This window comes from Hemitrygon akajei, unplaced genomic scaffold (assembly GCF_048418815.1).
Source record: "Hemitrygon akajei unplaced genomic scaffold, sHemAka1.3 Scf000052, whole genome shotgun sequence".
NCBI lineage: Eukaryota > Metazoa > Chordata > Chondrichthyes > Myliobatiformes > Dasyatidae > Hemitrygon > Hemitrygon akajei.
In genome coordinates this window covers 586,257-603,745 of record NW_027331938.1, presented here as the reverse complement: position 1 = coordinate 603,745, position 17,489 = coordinate 586,257, and the positions used below count along the sequence as shown (strand labels likewise).

Genomic DNA, 17,489 nt, shown 5'->3' with positions numbered 1-17,489 from the left:
ATGAATAACTAGGAGCATCTATAACATAGTTGCCTCCGACATGACCCTAGTCACTAGACTCTAGACACTAGAATACTACAGCACAATACAGGCTCTTCCGCCCTGGATGTTGTGCCGACCCATGTATTCCTTTAAAAAGTGTACTAAACCCACACTACTCCGTGACCCTCTATTTTTCTTTCATCCATGTGTCTGTCCAAGAGGTTCTTAAATACCCTTAATGTTTTAGCCTCCACCACCATCCCTGGCAAGTTGTTCCAGGCACCCACAACCCTTTGTAAAAAACTTACCCCTGATGTCTCCCCTAAACTTCCCTCCTTTAACTTTGTACATATGCCCTCTAGTGTTTGCTATTGGTGCTCTGGGAAACAGGTACTAGCAATCCACCCTTATCTATGCCTCTCATAATTTTTTAGACCTCTATCAAGTGCCCTCTCATCCTTCTACGCTCCAAAGAGAAAAGTCCCAGCTCCGCTAACCTTGTTTCACATTACTTGTTCTCCAAACCAGGCAACATCCTAGTAAATCTCCTCTGCACCCTCTCCATAGCTTCACATCCTTCCTATAATGAGGTGACTAGAATTGAATACAATACTCTAAGTGCGGTCTCACCAGAGATTTGTAGATTTGCAACTTGGCCTCTCTACTCTTGAACTCAATCCCCCTATTAATGAAACCTAGCATCCCATAGGAGTTCTTAACTATCCTATCAACCCGTGCAGTGACTTTAAGGGATGTATGGATTTGAACCCCAAGGTCCCTCTGTTCATTCACACTCTTAAGTAACCAACGATTAAACTTGTAGTCAGCATTCTGGTTTGTCCTTCCAAAATGCATCACCTCACACTTATCCGGATTGAACCCCATCTGCCACTTTTCTGCCCAAATCTGCACCCTGTCTATATCATCTTGTAACCTTCGACAATCTACAGCCCCATCCACAACTCCTCCAATCTTCATGTCATCCACAAATTCACTCACCCATTCTTCCACCTCTACATCCAGGTCATTTATAAAAATCACAAATAGCAGGGGTCCCAGGACAGATCCCTGCGGCACTCCACTAGTCACCGACCCACAGGCAGAATACTTTCATTCCACTACTACCCTCTGCTTTCTTCCTGTAAGCCAATTATTTATCCAAACAGCCAAGGTTCCACTTATCCCGTGCCTCATGATTTTCTGGATGAGTCTCTCGTGAGGGACCTTGTCAAATGCCTTGCTAAAACCCATGTAGTCCACATCTACTACCGTACCTTCATCAATTGCTTTTTGTAACCTCTTCAAAAAACTCAATTAGCCTCGTGAGGCACGACCTTCCCTTCACAAAGCCATGTTGACCGAGACAGTAAATTCTAGGCACCCAGAACTCTGTTAAAAAACTACCCACAATTGCTGTAAATTTACCCCATCTCACCTTAACCAAATGCCCTCTGGTACCAGACACCAGTCATATGTATAAAAAAACAAACAAAATACAGGCTGTCGACCCAGACTCATATCTCTCAAACTTGTACACCTCAGTCAGATCTCTATTCTAACTCCAGAATAAACAAACCAAGTTTATCAAACTTCTACTTGTAGCACATGCCACCGAACCCAGGCAACATCCTGATGAACCTGTTCTGCACCCTCTCCAATCCTTCCAAGAGCCGGACAATCAGAAGTGAACACAATACTGCATATCAACCTGCATTTTAAATATATCCAATGAAGGGTCTTCCTCAGCCGTCTATGACAATAATTTCACAGATTCACCACCCGCCAGCCAAGACATTTCTCCCAGTTTGTGTCCCCGGCAGCCAGGACAATTCCCCACAGTTCTCAAACATGTTAATATTCTGTATGAGCCTCCCATGTGGGACTTTGTCAAACACTCTACCAATATACAAGTAGACAATATCCATGTGTAACTGCATCCATCTCCTTTGTCACCTCCTGGAGGAACTCAATCAAGCTGGCAAGACACAAACCCGAACCAAAGCCTTGCTACTGAACCCCAAACCACCTCATACATCCTCTCTGTCATACTCCCATGGGGCAGAACATATAGAAGGCTGAAGGCATGTACCACCAGTCTCAATGACAGCTTTATTCTGCATTTATAAGACTACTAAATATTCACCTACTATGTTATTATTGGCTCTTATTATAAGACAATTTTATATCTAAAATTATAGCATCGTACATCTCGTAACTAATAAAAACTCAGATAACAACTTAGATAACCACAATATACTCACAGGAGAGCAGACAGAATACCATTCGGGTTTGAACAACAGATAACAGATTATGTAATTCTATTTCAAACCCTGTGGAAAGCAGAAAACTTTCAGTGTTATATTGTCAAAAAAAAAAAACACATCTGATTCTGTTCCTCGTGTGATTAAAAGAAGTTCCAAATATATATAAAATTCATACAATACTTGTGAAATTTCTACAACTGATGAAACATTCGCGTACAATAATCGTCCTATTAACAACCACAGCGGAACAACGACCATTATCAAAATAAATGGAGGGATTTTCCAGAGCGACTCACTTACCCAACTATGGTTTTGTCTAGCTTTAAGCCCACTCATAATTTACTGAAACAGATAAAAATCAGGTATCTAATCAGAAAAAATACGAATTATACCTTGATACAGCTATACATTGATGATTTGAAATTATTTGCTCTTGCATCAGTAAAGCTGAAACAAACAATTGAAATACTGGAACTAATTTCCAAATATATAAGCATGAACTTTAGACTAGGAAAGTACAGAACATGATTAAACATAAAGAAAGGAGCAATAGAGCCGGTAGAATATCAAACAGAGCATCAGGATGCAATGCAACAGAATATGAAACGGATATTTAGGATATCAATAAGCAAAGAAAATAGATAATAGTGTGATAAAGGAAAACCTTCCAACAAAATTTACTTCAAGGCTGAAGAAAATCTGAATTTACTGCTAGGCTGAACAAACTTTGAATTTACATCAAGGATCAGGAAAATCTGCCAAACAGAGCTGAACAGTAAAAATATAACAAAGGTAGTAAACACTCACTGTGCCCATATTGACGTATAATTTTGGTAAAATATCCTGGTCTGAAACAGATCTGGAAAATATGCAAAAAAATAAGAACTTAAATAGCAATTTCTGGAAAACCCCATGTGCACTGGAGCGCACTTGAATTGATATCAACGAGGACAGTATGAGGATGATGAATAACAGATCTAAAAAAATGAGACAGCAGCCAGATAAAAATTTACAGGATCAGGGTTAATATCATGGACACACGTCGTGAAAATTGTTTTTCTGTGCCAGCAGCACGATTACAGTAAAGTGTGTGCAGTGAGTCTGTATTTATGTATACAATTGTGGAAATAGAATTGTATCAGCGTGAATTAATCAGTCTGATGGCCTGGTGGAAGAAGCTGTCACGGAGCCTGTTGGTCCTGGCTTTTACGCTGCGGTACCATTTTCCGGATGGTAGCAGCTGGAACAGTTTGTGCTTGGTGAGACTTGGGTCCAGAATGATCCTTCGGGCACTTTTTACCCCCTATCTCTGAAATGACCTGAATAGTAGGAAGTTCACATCTACAGATGCACTGGGCTGTCCGCACCACTCTCTGCAGAGTCCTGCGATTGAGAGAAGTACAGTTCCCATACCAGGCAGTGATGCAGCCAGTCAGGATGCACAAAATTGTGCTCCTATAGAAAATCGTTAACATTTAGGGGCCCATCCCAAACGTCCTCAACCATCTCAACCATCTGTTTTTCTGTTTTTCTTTTTTTTTTTGTTCAGACTAGAGAATTTGCCAGGCAGGATGTCGGAATGCTCCTCTTGCAGGATGTGGGAAGTCAGGGAGACATCCGGTGTCCCTGACAACGATCCCTGCAAAAAGTGTATCCAGCTGCAGCTCCTAACAGACCGGATTAGGGAACTGGAGCAGGAGCTGGATGACCTCCGGATCATTCGGAAGAGTGAGCAGATTATAGATAGTAGCTTCCGGGAGGTAGTTACATCTAAGGAATAGGGCACAGGTAATTGGGTTACCATCAGGCGAGCGAAGGAGAAAGGACAGTTAATGTAGGGTTCTTCTGTGGCCATTCCCCTCCAAAATAGGTATACCAATTTGGATACTGTTGGGGGGGGGGGGGAATGGCTTACCTGGGACAAGCTGCGGCAGCCAGATCTCTGGCACTGAGTCTGGTTCTGCAGTGCAGAACGGAGGGAGGAGTAAGAGGAGAGCGGTAGTGATAGGGGACTCCATAGTCAGGGGTTCAGACAGGAGATACTGTGGTCGTGACAGAGACTCCCGGATGGTTTGTTGCCTCCCGGGTGCCATGGTCAGTGATGTCTCTGATCGCCTGCACAGCATTCTGAGGTGGGAGGGTGATCAGCCAGATGTCGTGGTACACATCGGTACCAATGACATAGGTAGAAAGAGTCAGGATGTCCTGAAGAGTAAGTACAGAGAGCTTGGTAGGAAGTTGAAAAACAGGACATAGAGGGTAGTAATCTCCGGATTGCTGCCTGTGCCACGTGCCAGTGAGGGTAAGAGTGCGATGCTCTGGCAGATGAACACGTGGCTGAGAAACTGGTGTAGGGGGCAGGGTTTCAGATTTCTAGATCATCGGGACCTCTTCAGGGGCAGGTGGGACCTGTACAAGAGAGACAGGTTACACCTGAACTACAAGGGGACCAATATACTTGCAGGGAGGTTTGCTAGTGTTATTGGGGAGGGTTTAAACTAGATGGGAACCAGATGCCAGAGTAGATAGTGGAACGGGGGTAAAAATAAATGATGTTGGTAATTCATGCAAAGTCACAAATAGCAAGGTTGTGTGTGGTGGTAATAATCTTCTGAGGTGTGTATATTTCAAAGCGTGGAGTATTGTGGGAAAGGCAGACGAGCTGAGGGCCTGGATTGACACATGGAATTATGACATCATAGCCATTACTGAAACTTGGCTACAGGAGGGGCTGGACTGGCAGCTCAGTGTTCCACGGTTCCGATGTTTCAGACGTGATAGAGACAGAGGGATGAAGGGTGGGTGGTGGCTTTGCTAGTCAGGGAAAATGTTACAGCAGTGCTTCGGCAGGACAGATTAGATGGCTTGTCTACTGAGGCCATATGGGTGGAGCTGAGAAACAGGAAGGTATGACCACATTAATAGGGTTGTATTACGGATTACCCAATAGTCAGCGAGAATTGGAGGAGCAAATCTGCAAAGAGATAACAGACAACTGCAGGAGACAGAAATCTGTGATTGTAGAGGATTTTAATTTTCCACACATTGATTGGGACTCCCATACTGTTAAACGTCTAGATGGGTTAGAGTTTGTAAAATGTGTTCAGGAAAGTTTTCTAAATCAATATATAGATGTACCAACTAGGGAGGATGCAATATTAGATCTCCTATTAGGAAATGAGTTAGGGCAGGTGACGGAAGTGTGTGTAGGGGATCACTTTGGTTCCAGTGATCATAACATCATTAGTTTCAACTTGATCATGGATAAAGATAGATCTGGTCCTCGGGTTGACGTTCTAAGCCTGAAAAGGGCCAAATTTGAAGAAATGAGAAGGGATCTAAAAATCGTAGATTGGGACAGGTTGTTCTCTGGCAAGGATGTGATTGGTAAGTGGGAGACCTTCAAAGGAGAAATTTTGAGAGTGCAGAGTTTGTATGTTCCTGTCAGGGTTAAAGGCAAAATGAATAAGAATAAGGAGCCTTGGCTATCGAGGGATATTGGAACTCTGATAAAGAAGAAGAGAGAGATGTATAACATGTATAGCAACAGGGAGGAAATAAGATGCTTGAGGAGTATAAAAAGAGTAAGAAAATACTTAAGAAAGAAATCAGGAGGGCTAAAAGAAGACATGAGGTTGCTTTGGCAGTCAGGGTGAACGATAATTTTAAGAGCTTCTACAGGTATGTTAAGAGCAAAATGATAGTAAGGGATAAAATTGGTCCTCTTGAAGATCAGAGTGGTCGGTTATGTATGGAACCAAAAGAAAAGGGGGGAGATCTTAAATGGGTTTTTTGCATCTGTATTTACTAGAGAAACTGGAAACAAGGCAAACAAATAGGGAGGTCATGAACTTATACTGATTAAAGAGGAGGAGGTGCTTGCTGTCTTGAGGCAAATCAGAGTAGATAAATCCCCGGGACCTGACAGGGTATTCCCTCGGACCTTGAAGGAGACTAATGTTGAAATTGCAGTGGCCCTGGCATAAATATTATGTCGATATCCACGGATCGGGTGCCAGAGGATTGGAGAATAGCTCATGTGGTTCCGTTGTTTAAAAAAGGCTCAAAAAGTAAGTCGTGAAATTATAGGCCGGTATGTTTGACATCGGTAGTAGGTAAATTATTGGAAGGAATACTAAGAGATAGGATCTCCAGGTATTTGGATAGACAGGGACTTATTAGAAAAAGTCAATATGGCTTTGTGCGTGGTAGGTCATGTTTAACCAATCTATTAGAGTTTATCGAGGAAGTTACCAGGAAAGTGGATGAAGGGAAGGCAGTGGATGTTGTATACATGGACTTCAGTAAGGCCTTTGACAAGGTCTCACATGGGAGGTTAGTTAGAAAGATTCAGTCGCTAGGTATACATGGAGAGGTAGTAAATTGGATTAGAGATTGGCTCAATGGAAGAAGCCAGAGAGTGGTAGTGGAGGATTGCTACTCTGAGTGGAGGCCTGTGACTAGTGATGTGCCACGGGGATAAGTGCTGGGTCCATTGTTATTTGTCATCTATCTCAATGATCTGGATGAGAATGTGGTAAATTGGATCAGCAAATTTGCTGATGATACAAAGATTGGAGGTGTAGTGGACAGTGAGGAAGGTTTTCAAAGCTTGCAGAGGGATTTGGACCAGTTGGAGGAATGGGCTGAAAAATGGCAGACAGAGTTTAATGCGGACACGTGTGAGGTATTTCACTTCGGAAGGTCAAACCAAGTTAGAACCTACAAGGTAAATGGTAGGACACTGAGGAGGGCAGTAGAACAGAGGGATCTGGGAGTATAGATACATAATTCCCTAAAAGTGGCGTCACAAGTAGATAGGGTCGTAAAGAGAGCTTTTGGTACATTGGCCTTTATAAATCAAAGTACTGAGTATAAGAGTTGGAATGTAATGGTAAGGTTGTATAAGACATTGGTGATACCGAATTTGGAGTATTGTATGCAGTTTTGGTCACCTAATTACAGGAAGGATATTAATAAGGTTGAAAGAGTGCAGAGAAGTTTTACAAAGATGTTGCCGGGACTTGAGAAACTGAGTTACAGGGGAAGTTTGAATAGGTTAGGACTTTATTCCCTGGCATGTAGGAGAATGAGAGGTGATTTGATAGAGGTGTATAAAATTATGATGGGTATAGATAGAGGGAATGCAAGCAGTCGTTTTCCACTGAGGCGAGGGGAGAAAAAAAAACAGGTCATGGGTTAAGGGTGACGGGGGAAAAGTTTAAAGGGAACATTGGGGAAGGTGCTTCTTCACGCACAGAGTGGTGGGAGTGTGGAATGAGCTGCCAGATGAAGTGGTGAATGCGGTTTCACTTTTGACATTTAAGAAAAACTTGGACAGGTACATGGATGAGAGGGGTTTGGAGGGATATGGGCCAGGTGCAGGTCAGTGGGACTAAGCAGAAAAATGGTTCGGCTCAGCCAAGAAGGGCCAAAAGGCCTGTTTCTGTGCTGTAATGTTCTCTGGTTCTATCTGAGGTGAAAGAGGTGCTGTTGTCCCTTTTTTCACCACACAATTGATCTGTACAGACCACGTGAGGTCCTCAGTGATGTGAATGCCGAGGAACTTAAAGCTGTTCACTCTCTCAACCCCAGATCCATTGATGTCAATAGGGGTTAGCCTATCTCCATTCCTCTTGTCTTTGCGACATTGCATCCAGCTCCTTTGTTTTTGCGACATTGAGGGAGAAGTTGTTTTCTTGTCACCACTGTGTCAGGGTGATGACTTCTTCTGTGTAGGCTGCCTCGTTATTATTTGAGATTTGGCCAATAAATGTAGTATCCTCAGCAAATTTAACTAGCAGATTGGAGCTGTGGGTAGCGACACAGTCATGTGCATACAGAGAGTAAAGGAGGGTGCTTAGGACACAGCCCAGAGGGGCTCCTGTGTTGAGGGTCAGAGGGACAGAGGTGAGGGAGCCCACTCTTACCACTTGCTGGTGATCTGACAGGAAATCCAGGACCCAGCTGCACAAGGCAGGGTGAAGGCCGAGGTCTCTGAGCTTCTTGTCAAGCCTGGAGGGAATGATGGTATTGAATGCTGAACTGTAGTCTAATAACATCATTCTCACATAAGCATCCCTCTTCTCCAGATGTTTAAGGAGGTGTGCAGAGCAGTGGCTATTGTGTCATCTGTTGATCGGTTGTGTCGGTAGGTGAATTGTAGGGGGTCCAGTGTGGGTGGTAACAAGCTGCAGATGCAGTCCTTGACCAGTCTCTCAAAGCATTTGCTTATTATTGAGGTGAGTGCGACAGGACGCCAGACGTTCAGGCATGTTGCCTTAGTTGCTTTAGGTACAGGAACAATGGTGGATGATTTGAAGCAGGAGGGAACTCTACACTAGGAGAGGGTGAGATTAAAAATATCCGTAAATAGACCTGCCAGTTGTGCCGCGCGCATCCTGAGTACCCGCCCTGGGATGCCGTCCGGTCCCGCAGGCTTGCGACTGTCCACTCGTTGGAAACACCTGCGAACTTCAGCCTCAGAGATGACCAATGTGCAGGTCGCTTTGTCGGCTCTCCTCGGGGTCTCAGTGTTGGCGATATCGAACCGAGCGTAAAGAGACTTAGATCCTCTGGGAGACAGGCAGCGATGTTGGCAGCACCACTGCACTTAGCTCTGAAGTCTGCATTGGGGTGCAGAGCTTGCCATAAGCTGTGTGTGTTGTTGGTGGAGAGCTGTGCCTGAATACGATCTCTGTATTGTCGTTTCGCTGCCTGGATGACTTTGCACAGATCACAGCTGAATTTCTTGAGCTCCTGCTGATCACCGGCAATGTAAGCAGTCGGTCACACGGCAAGTGCTGTTCACACAGAACTGTTGATACAAATTTTGTGGTTTGGGAAGTCCTGACCGATTTCTGAAGGAAATCATCTCCCCTCTGTGACAATAACACACAACTGGGGGATGTTGTTATTACACAACTGTGATAATAACAGCCGGGAACTCTCTTGGCAGCCGGAAAAGTTTACACAGCAGCACCAGGTACTCCAGATCGGGGGAACAAAAGGGTTTGAGGGCATGGACATTCCGGGGTTCCAGTTCCACCAAGCATTAATGATCATGAAACATTCCCTAAATCCTGTTCTCTTCCCAAATAGGGTGTGTGTGTGTGTGTGTGTGTGTGTGTGTGTGTGTGTGTGTGTGTGTGTGTGTGTGTGTGTGTGTGTGTGTGTGTGTGTGTGTGTCTGTGTCTGTCTGTGAGGGGGGTGGTGGTACTGGATGACGACACGATTGTTGGTGACGGTAGGGGCCAATTCTGGATCTGTGGACTCGGGAGCAGTTGGGACAGAGGGACAGCTGGGATGCAGGCACTTGGGTAGTTGGATCCTTCTTGCATCCCCTCTTCTTTTCAGCAGTCGCTCTTCTGGGTTCCTCAGAATTCCTGGCTTTTCCGTGGATCGGCGGCTGCCACCCGTTGACCATATTTACCTGAGAGAGCCTCTGCTTAATTTGGTCCTTGTACCTCCTGCGCGGGGCACCACGATCTCTCTTGCCCTGAGAGAGTTCTCCGTAGAGTACTGCTTTCGGTAACCTGGAGTTATCCATCCGAGACATGTGGCCTGTCAGACGGTGGATCTGGCTGAGCAGCGAAGTGGCTTCAGGGCCTGGAAGTTGAACATATATAGCTGTGCATGTCTGTGTGATTATATGAAATATTAAACTAAATAAGTAGTGCAGAAATAGAAATTTAAAAAGAGATTAGTGAGTCACTATCGATGGGTTCAATGTCCATTCGGAAACTGCATGGTAGAGGAGAAGTTGTTCTGAATCGTTGAGTGTGCGCCTTACTCCGTTTCTCGTGAACCAGATGGTGATGCAGCCAGTTACAATGCTCTGCAAGTCACACCTGTAGAAATATTCGAGTGATGCTGGAAACTCTGGATGAAATATAGCCACTGTTGTGCCTTCTTTGTAGCTGCATCGATATATTGGGTCCAGGTTAGATACTCGGAGATATTGACAGCCAGGAATTTGGAATTGCTCACTCCTTCCACATCAGATCCCTCTGTGAGGACTGGTGTGTCGTGTTCCCTCAGCTTGCCTTTTCTGAAATCCACAATTAGCTCTATTGACACACTTTCATAACGCAAGCAGGATTCAGCACTCCATACAAGCATATGCAAATCTGATAAGGGGTACACATCACTGAACGTAAATGAAAGCATAACCCATAAAAGTGAAGAAACTATCATAATAGTAGACAACGTTAACCAATGGAAGGGTCTGACTCCCCACGGAGGACATCCACACGATCTGAGTCGATTAGATGTCGACAAGGAAGCGTCGAGCCCCTGTCTCAGAGTTGGAGACCTCTTCCCAGAAACAGAAGAGATCATTGTAGCAATACAGGACAAGGTTGTTGACACATGTAGTTATCAATAATACAGAATAAATGACCAATAGATTCAGGACGATAAATGCTGAAAATTACAAGAGAAACCAGAAACAATCCAACACTTTACAACATCCTGCAATAATTTAACTGAATCTCATGACTTGCACAAGCACAATCAAGTGGTGGACAACATTTCCAAAAAGCTTGCTTGAACTACAACTGATGAAAAACACGATAACTTACAATAATTACAAGCCTGCTCCACTTTAGAGTTAGAGTCCTTCATATCATACTGCGTCTGATCATTATTTCAGATAGGATAATCCATGATATGCGTTCGGATGTAATTTTACAGGATAAACAAGGAAAAGCAACTTTTTAAATGTATATAGCCATTCCAAACACACATAACTTACAGAAATGAACTAGTAAAAAACAATACCAGAAATATGTTGAATTGAGAGGGCAAAATGAAAGACTATGGAACACGAACAGGGTATTATTTATCCCAATCGTAATATCGATAACTGGTATCGTCCTAAAGGCTTTACAGAATAGTATTAATAAATTAGGCCCACACGGCGATACTTGTGTAAATCTTCGAAAACCCATAACACTATACACCACGAGAATAGTCTGAAATCTCCTATCAATTGAGACATGAGTGTGCTTGGCTATGCCAGTACCTCAAGTTTTATCAGTTTAGGCTACGATAATAATAATAATAATAATAATAATAATAATAATAATAATAATAATAATAATAATAATAATAATAATAATAATAATAATAATTTATTTATAAAGCACCTTTCATCCAGACGATGCTGTTCAAACCGCATCACAACGGGATAAAGTGCAAACTAGAAAATAAAAGACAAAATGTGTCAGTCCTAATATACACCTCAGACTTCTGCACAGTACTGTAGTTTAAGGTGTTGAGTTCAACATTTAGGAACATAGTCCCAAAAAAACTCAACGCTGACCTCCCAATGATCCTTTGGCCTTCTACCTTATCGTCTGCCTGCACTGCATTTTCTCAGCAACTGAAACACTGTTTCCCTGAACTATTCTGTTCCATTTTTCCTTGTACAACCTCATTGCACCGATGTGATGTAATGATCTATTTGGATCGCATGCAGAAAAGTTTTCCATTTTACAGTGGTGCATGTCACAATAATAAATCAATTTACCGATTCATTGTCAATAATACAGAGCCCCTTGGTTGCTTAAGATAGTTATAACCGGGGGTGGGGTAGGGGGGGGGTGACAGTGCGGATGAGCTGCCGCGACCTATTAAATGCTCCCAGTGGCGAGTAGCCTCTGTCCAGCTCTTGGCCTTCACGTGTGGTTCAGCCACTAATCCCGGTGGAAGCGTTTCTTCCCACAGGAGAAGGGGCAGAGGTGGGTTACTGGTGCCTTACAACCAGTCGCTTTGGGCAGATGGGGCTTGTCGGCTGTGATTGGCAGCTCACCCAGGAACAAGAAAACTCTGATCTCAAAACTCCACTGCCTTGTAACTGTACCCCTCATGGGGAAGAGTTTGGGAGTAAACCCAATGGGAAAAGCCTGGAGCTGGAGTCCCTGAGTCAGTGTTAAATGGTGTTCAACGCAGACTGGCATCTCCTGCGACACCTCTGGTGCCAAGCTGTGTCAGTCTATGTCGTTCCTTTGTGTACATCAGATGCATGGAGAGAGGGAGCTTGCTACATCGGCAGAAGCTTCCTCTCCATATCGGAGTGTCCCGGCTTGCAGGGGCAGGGCATCCATGGTCGACTCTGACAGACGGAGGCCTCATTAGACAGAGCCCCACACCCCCACAGCAAGACTGATGAGTAGCAGTTGCCAAGACTTCACCACCCTCTCCCACAGACATGATGTACATCACTGAGACAGACGCTTGTGGCTTCTTCCATTAACACAGATTCCATCTTTCCACCAATCCTCCATCACTGCGATTGAAAACTACCCATTTTCATTCTTGTCATTCCGATGGGTTATCGATCCGCAACTTCACTCTGATTCTCCCCCAGACGTTGCCCGACTTGGAGTATTTCCCGCGTATTCTGCTCCTGTTTTGATGCAAGAGCAGTGGACACCTGTGACTCCCCAGTGTGCAGCCTTGCCAAAATGCACAGTGTCCTGCTCTCCATAGTTCCACACCAGATCAACATTAACATCCTCTGTTAATGAGGCAAACAATGCTTTAAATATAGTGAAATGTTGTTGTAACGGGAGTGCAGTCAGGATTGCAATAGGATATTCAAGATTCAAAAACTTTATTGTCGTTCCAACCGTACATCAGTTCTGCAGGGTAGAATGAGACAACGTTTCCCAGGAGCAGTGCAATCATAACATAACAAACGCAACACTAAATAATAAACACAACAATAAATAATAAAACACAACAGCCACATGTCGCTTTAAATCAAGTTGTAAGTGTCCGGTGCAAGTTAAAAGTGTCCAAAGCAGAGTCAGTTAGAGCAGCTATTTAGCAGTCTGACTGCCTGTGGGAGGAAGCTGTTTAGTAGCCTTGTGGTTTTAGTTTTGATGCTCCTGTAACGTTTACCTGATGGCAGAAGAACAAACAGTTCATGGAGAGGGTGTGAGGGGTGTTTAATGATGTACCGTGTCTTCTGGAGGCATCAACGTTGAAAGAGGTCTTGGAAGAAGGTAGGGATACCCCAATAACCTTCTCTGCTCCCCTAACCACCCCCTGCAAGGCTTTTTTGTCGGCAGCACTGCAGCTGGAGTACCAGGTTGTGATGCAAAAGGTCAGCACACTCTCAACCACGCCTCTGTACAATGTAGTTAAGATGTTAGTGGGGAGTGATGCTTGTTTAAGCTTCCTCAGAAAGTGCAATCAGGGGAATGTTCACCTTCACAAATAACTAGAACCAGAACATGAGGATTGGACATTTTCAGGGACATCCATTGCTGTCAATTCCGTGTCTGTGAACAGAATTTTACTTTCTGTCCTAATATCCAAGGAAGCATTGAATTTATTCATGTAATCTCAAACACTGAATGCTGAAATACTGTTCTAAAGTTCTTTGTCAGATGAGCCGTTTAACGTTTTGAATATGTTCTCTGTTCCCATGGAAGATGTTCAACAGAAACACAAGGAGACTCTACGGGCACAAACTGAAACCCTGAGAGTGAACACGATCCTGATGACGGAGAAGGTGAAGGTTTTCCAGCTGGCTGATCGATACGCTGAGCTCACGGTCATTTCTACTGTTCGAGATCGGACACTGGTGGAACATGAGCTGCTGGCAAGAGGCAGAGACCATGAGGTTTATAGAGTGGAACAACTCCGCAGACAGCTGGAAAAAATCCGTACTGATCAGTTATTCCAGAGCAGCTTTTCCCGGAGTAAATCCAAATCTGGGAGTTCAGCAGCAGTGGCCGGAGTCCCGGGGATCGGGAAAACAACGATGGTACAAAAGATTGTTTATGACTGGGCCATGGGGAAAATATACCAACAATTCCAATTTGTCTTCAGTTTCAAATTCCGAGATTTAAACACCATTAATTGTAGAATAAACCTGAAGGAACTGATTCTGGATCAGTATCCTTACTTTGGGAATATCCTGAGAGAAGTCTGGAAGAACCCAAAGGGATTACTGTTTATATTCGATGGGTTAGATGAATTCAAACACAAAATCGATTTTGCGGACAGTCGGAGAGATACAGATCCCAAGCACCAGTGCCCAGATCCCGAGCGGAAGTGTGAAGTGTCTGACATTGTGTACAGTTTAATCCAGGGCAAGCTGCTCCCAGGGTGTTCAGTGCTGGTGACCACCCGTCCCACTGTGTTACATTTATTGGAAAAGGCGGATATCAGTGTCTGGGCTGAAATCCTGGGATTTGTTGATGAGGAACGGAAGGAATATTTCATCAGACATTTTGAAGATCAGACGGTGGCGGAAGCTGTTTTCAAACACGTGAAGGAGAACGAGATCCTGTACACCATGAGCTACAACCCCTCCTACTGCTGGATCCTCGCTCTGACACTGGGCCCCTTATTCACACAAAGAGTCAGGGACCCACAGCAAGTTCCCAAGACCATCACCCAACTGTACTCCTACTATATTTACAACATCCTGAAAAACCACGGCCGTGAGATTGAGAATCCCCGTGATGTGTTACTCAGTGTTGGTCAGATGGCCTTCAGAGGAGTGTTCGAGAAGAAGATTGTGTTTACAGATGGAGATTTGATCAACTACAATCTGCAGCCTTCCCAGTTCCTGTCCGGGTTCCTGATGGAGCTTTTGGAGAGAGAGGATTCTGCCCAAAGCGTGGTGTACACATTCCCACACCTCACCATCCAAGAGTTTGTAGCTGCAGTCGCACAATTCCTGACTATACATCCTGGGGAAATTCTGAAATTCCTCACTGATGCCCACAACACGACAGATGGAAAATTTGAGGTATTTCTCCGTTTTGTTGCTGGTCTCTCCAACCCAATGACAGCTCGGGGCCTGGAGGAGTTTCTGGGTCCATTTCCTCATCAAACAATCTGCCGGGTGATTGACTGGGTGAAGGAGGAGGTTAAACAACAGAGTGGAAACACAGGGAGTGAAGCTGGTAAAAGGAGACTCCTGAACACATTGCACTACCTGTTTGAGTCTCAGAATCGTGGACTGGCTCAGGCCGCACTGGGATCTGCGGAAACACTTTCATTCAGTAGAATAACACTGACCCCGATTGACTGTGCGGTCCTGTCTCATGCCATCGGACTCTGTGATACAATAAAACATCTCGACCTGGAGAACTGCCACATTCAGTGTGAAGGAATCCAGCGGCTGGGACCCGGGCTGCACAAGTGCCAGGAGTTGAGGTAACTTGATTTATCTCTCACTCTGACTTGTGAAACTGTTCTATTGTGTCATTTCAATGTAAAGAGATTTGGGTTAAACTGTGATAAATCAGATTGTGAAGAATTGTGACAAATGCCCAGGGGATCGGTCAGTAATTCCCCAAGGACGGGAGGGTTCTGTGGTTCCTTGTGAAGGGAAGTTGGAGACTTCATCAGATCAGTGAACAACGACCATTGGTTTAATGGTAGTAAATCACAGGAATCGCCGTGTTTCCTGCTGCTTGTGACACGTCCATTGAAAATGTTCCTTCTCACTGTTACTGACACCCAGACCGACACTGACTGCAGCAGGTGGGTCAGAGATTCACACCCCCTTCCCGGTGAGGGACAAGAGACCGTCTGCAGACTGTCCCAGTGAGAAGGAAAGAAATACCATTGTGAGATTGTCCTCCCCTGCCCTTGATAGTGTGTGACTTTGCTCACTACCAGATACACAGAGAGCGAGGCCGCACCTCCTCTGGGTCTCTGTTCAGACCCAACACACACGTACAAAATTTTTCTGCATCCTCTCATCTTGTAGGATTATCGTTTACCCTTGGAATCCCCCTGTGGGACTTTTTATCCCAATCCCCCGTCGATTCTTAGGGATCTCGTCCCCATCCCCATTCCTCCTGTGGGCTCTCTATTACCCTTTCCTCATCCTCCAGAGGAATGTCTTTTCCCCACCCCCCTTCCTGCGGGATCTTTCTTCCCCATTCCCCTTCCTCCTGTGGGTTCTCTCTTCCCCATTTCCTTCCCTCCAGAGGTATCCCTTCCCATCCCCCTTCCTCCTGTGGGATCTCTCTTCCCCATTCCCCTTCCTCCTGTGGGATCTCTTTTCCATCCGCCCTTCCTCCTGTCAGATCTCTTTTCCCCATCCCCTATCCGCCTATGGGATCTCTCTTCGCAAACCCCCTTCATCCTGTGTGATCTATCTTCCCCATCCCTCTTCCTCCTGTGGGATCTCTCTACCCCATCCCCCTTCCTCCTGTGGGATCTCCCTTCCACATCCCACTTCTTCCTGTGGGATCTATCTCCCCCATCCCCCTTCCTCCTGTGGGATCTCTCTTCCCCTTCCCCTTTCTTCCTGTGGGAACTGACCTCCCCATATTCCTTCATAGAATTGTAAAATCATAGAACACTACAGCACAGAAAACAAACCATTCGGCCCATCTGCTCTGTGCCAAAACTTTATTCCGCTAGTCCCATTGACCTGCACCCAGTCCATAACCCTCCAGACCTCTCCCAGCCATGCATCTATCAGATTTATTCTTAAAACTTAAGAGTGTGTCCGCATTTTCCACATCAGATGGCAGCTCGTTCCACACTCTCACAACTCTCTGAGTGAGGACGTTCCCCCTAAACCTTTCCCCTTTCACCCTTAAGCAAAGTCCTTTTGTAATTTATCTCTCCTAATCCGTGTGGAAAGAGCCCATTCGCATCTACCCTGTCTATACCCTCGTAATTGTGTATACTTCTATCAAATCTCCCCTCATTCTTCTGCGCTCCAAGGAATAAAGTCCTAACCTGTTCAATCTTTCCTTGTAACTCAACTCCTGAAGAGCCGGCAACATCCTCGCAGATCTTTTCTGCACACTTTCAGTCTTACTGATATCCGTCCTATAGTTCAGTGACCAGAACTGCACACAATACTCCAAATTTGGCCTCACCAATGTCTTATACAACCTCACCATAACATTCCAACTCCTATACTCACCTTTGATTTATGAATGCCAGGATGCCAAAAGCCTTCTTTACAACCCTGTCTCCCTGTGACGCCACTTTCAGGGAATTATGTATCTGAACTCCCAGATCCCTTTCTTCCTGCGCACTCCTCAGTGCCCTACCATTTACCGTGTATGTCCTACCTTGATTTGTCCTTACAAAATGGAACACCTCACACTTGTCTGCATTAAATTCCATCTGCAACTTTCTGGACCATGTTGCCAGTTGGTCCAGATCCCTCTGCAAGCTTTGAAAGCCTTCCTCGCTGTCCACAACGCCTCCAATCGTAGTGTCATCAACAATCTTGCTGATCCAATT

The 17,489-nt window shown here is 44.8% G+C and overlaps 1 protein-coding gene across 1 annotated transcript in view; it reads left to right on the top strand.

Moving 5' to 3' along the window:
• Positions 1–15,432, top strand: part of LOC140721194 (NACHT, LRR and PYD domains-containing protein 3-like) — a 31,864-nt gene extending 16,432 nt beyond the window's left edge. Inside the window, exon 7 of the mRNA XM_073036053.1 lies at positions 13,691–15,432. Within this exon, the coding sequence (XP_072892154.1) occupies positions 13,691–15,432 (1,742 nt within the window). The remainder of the gene's footprint in view (positions 1–13,690) is intronic.
• The last annotated feature ends 2,057 nt before the right edge of the window (positions 15,433–17,489 follow it).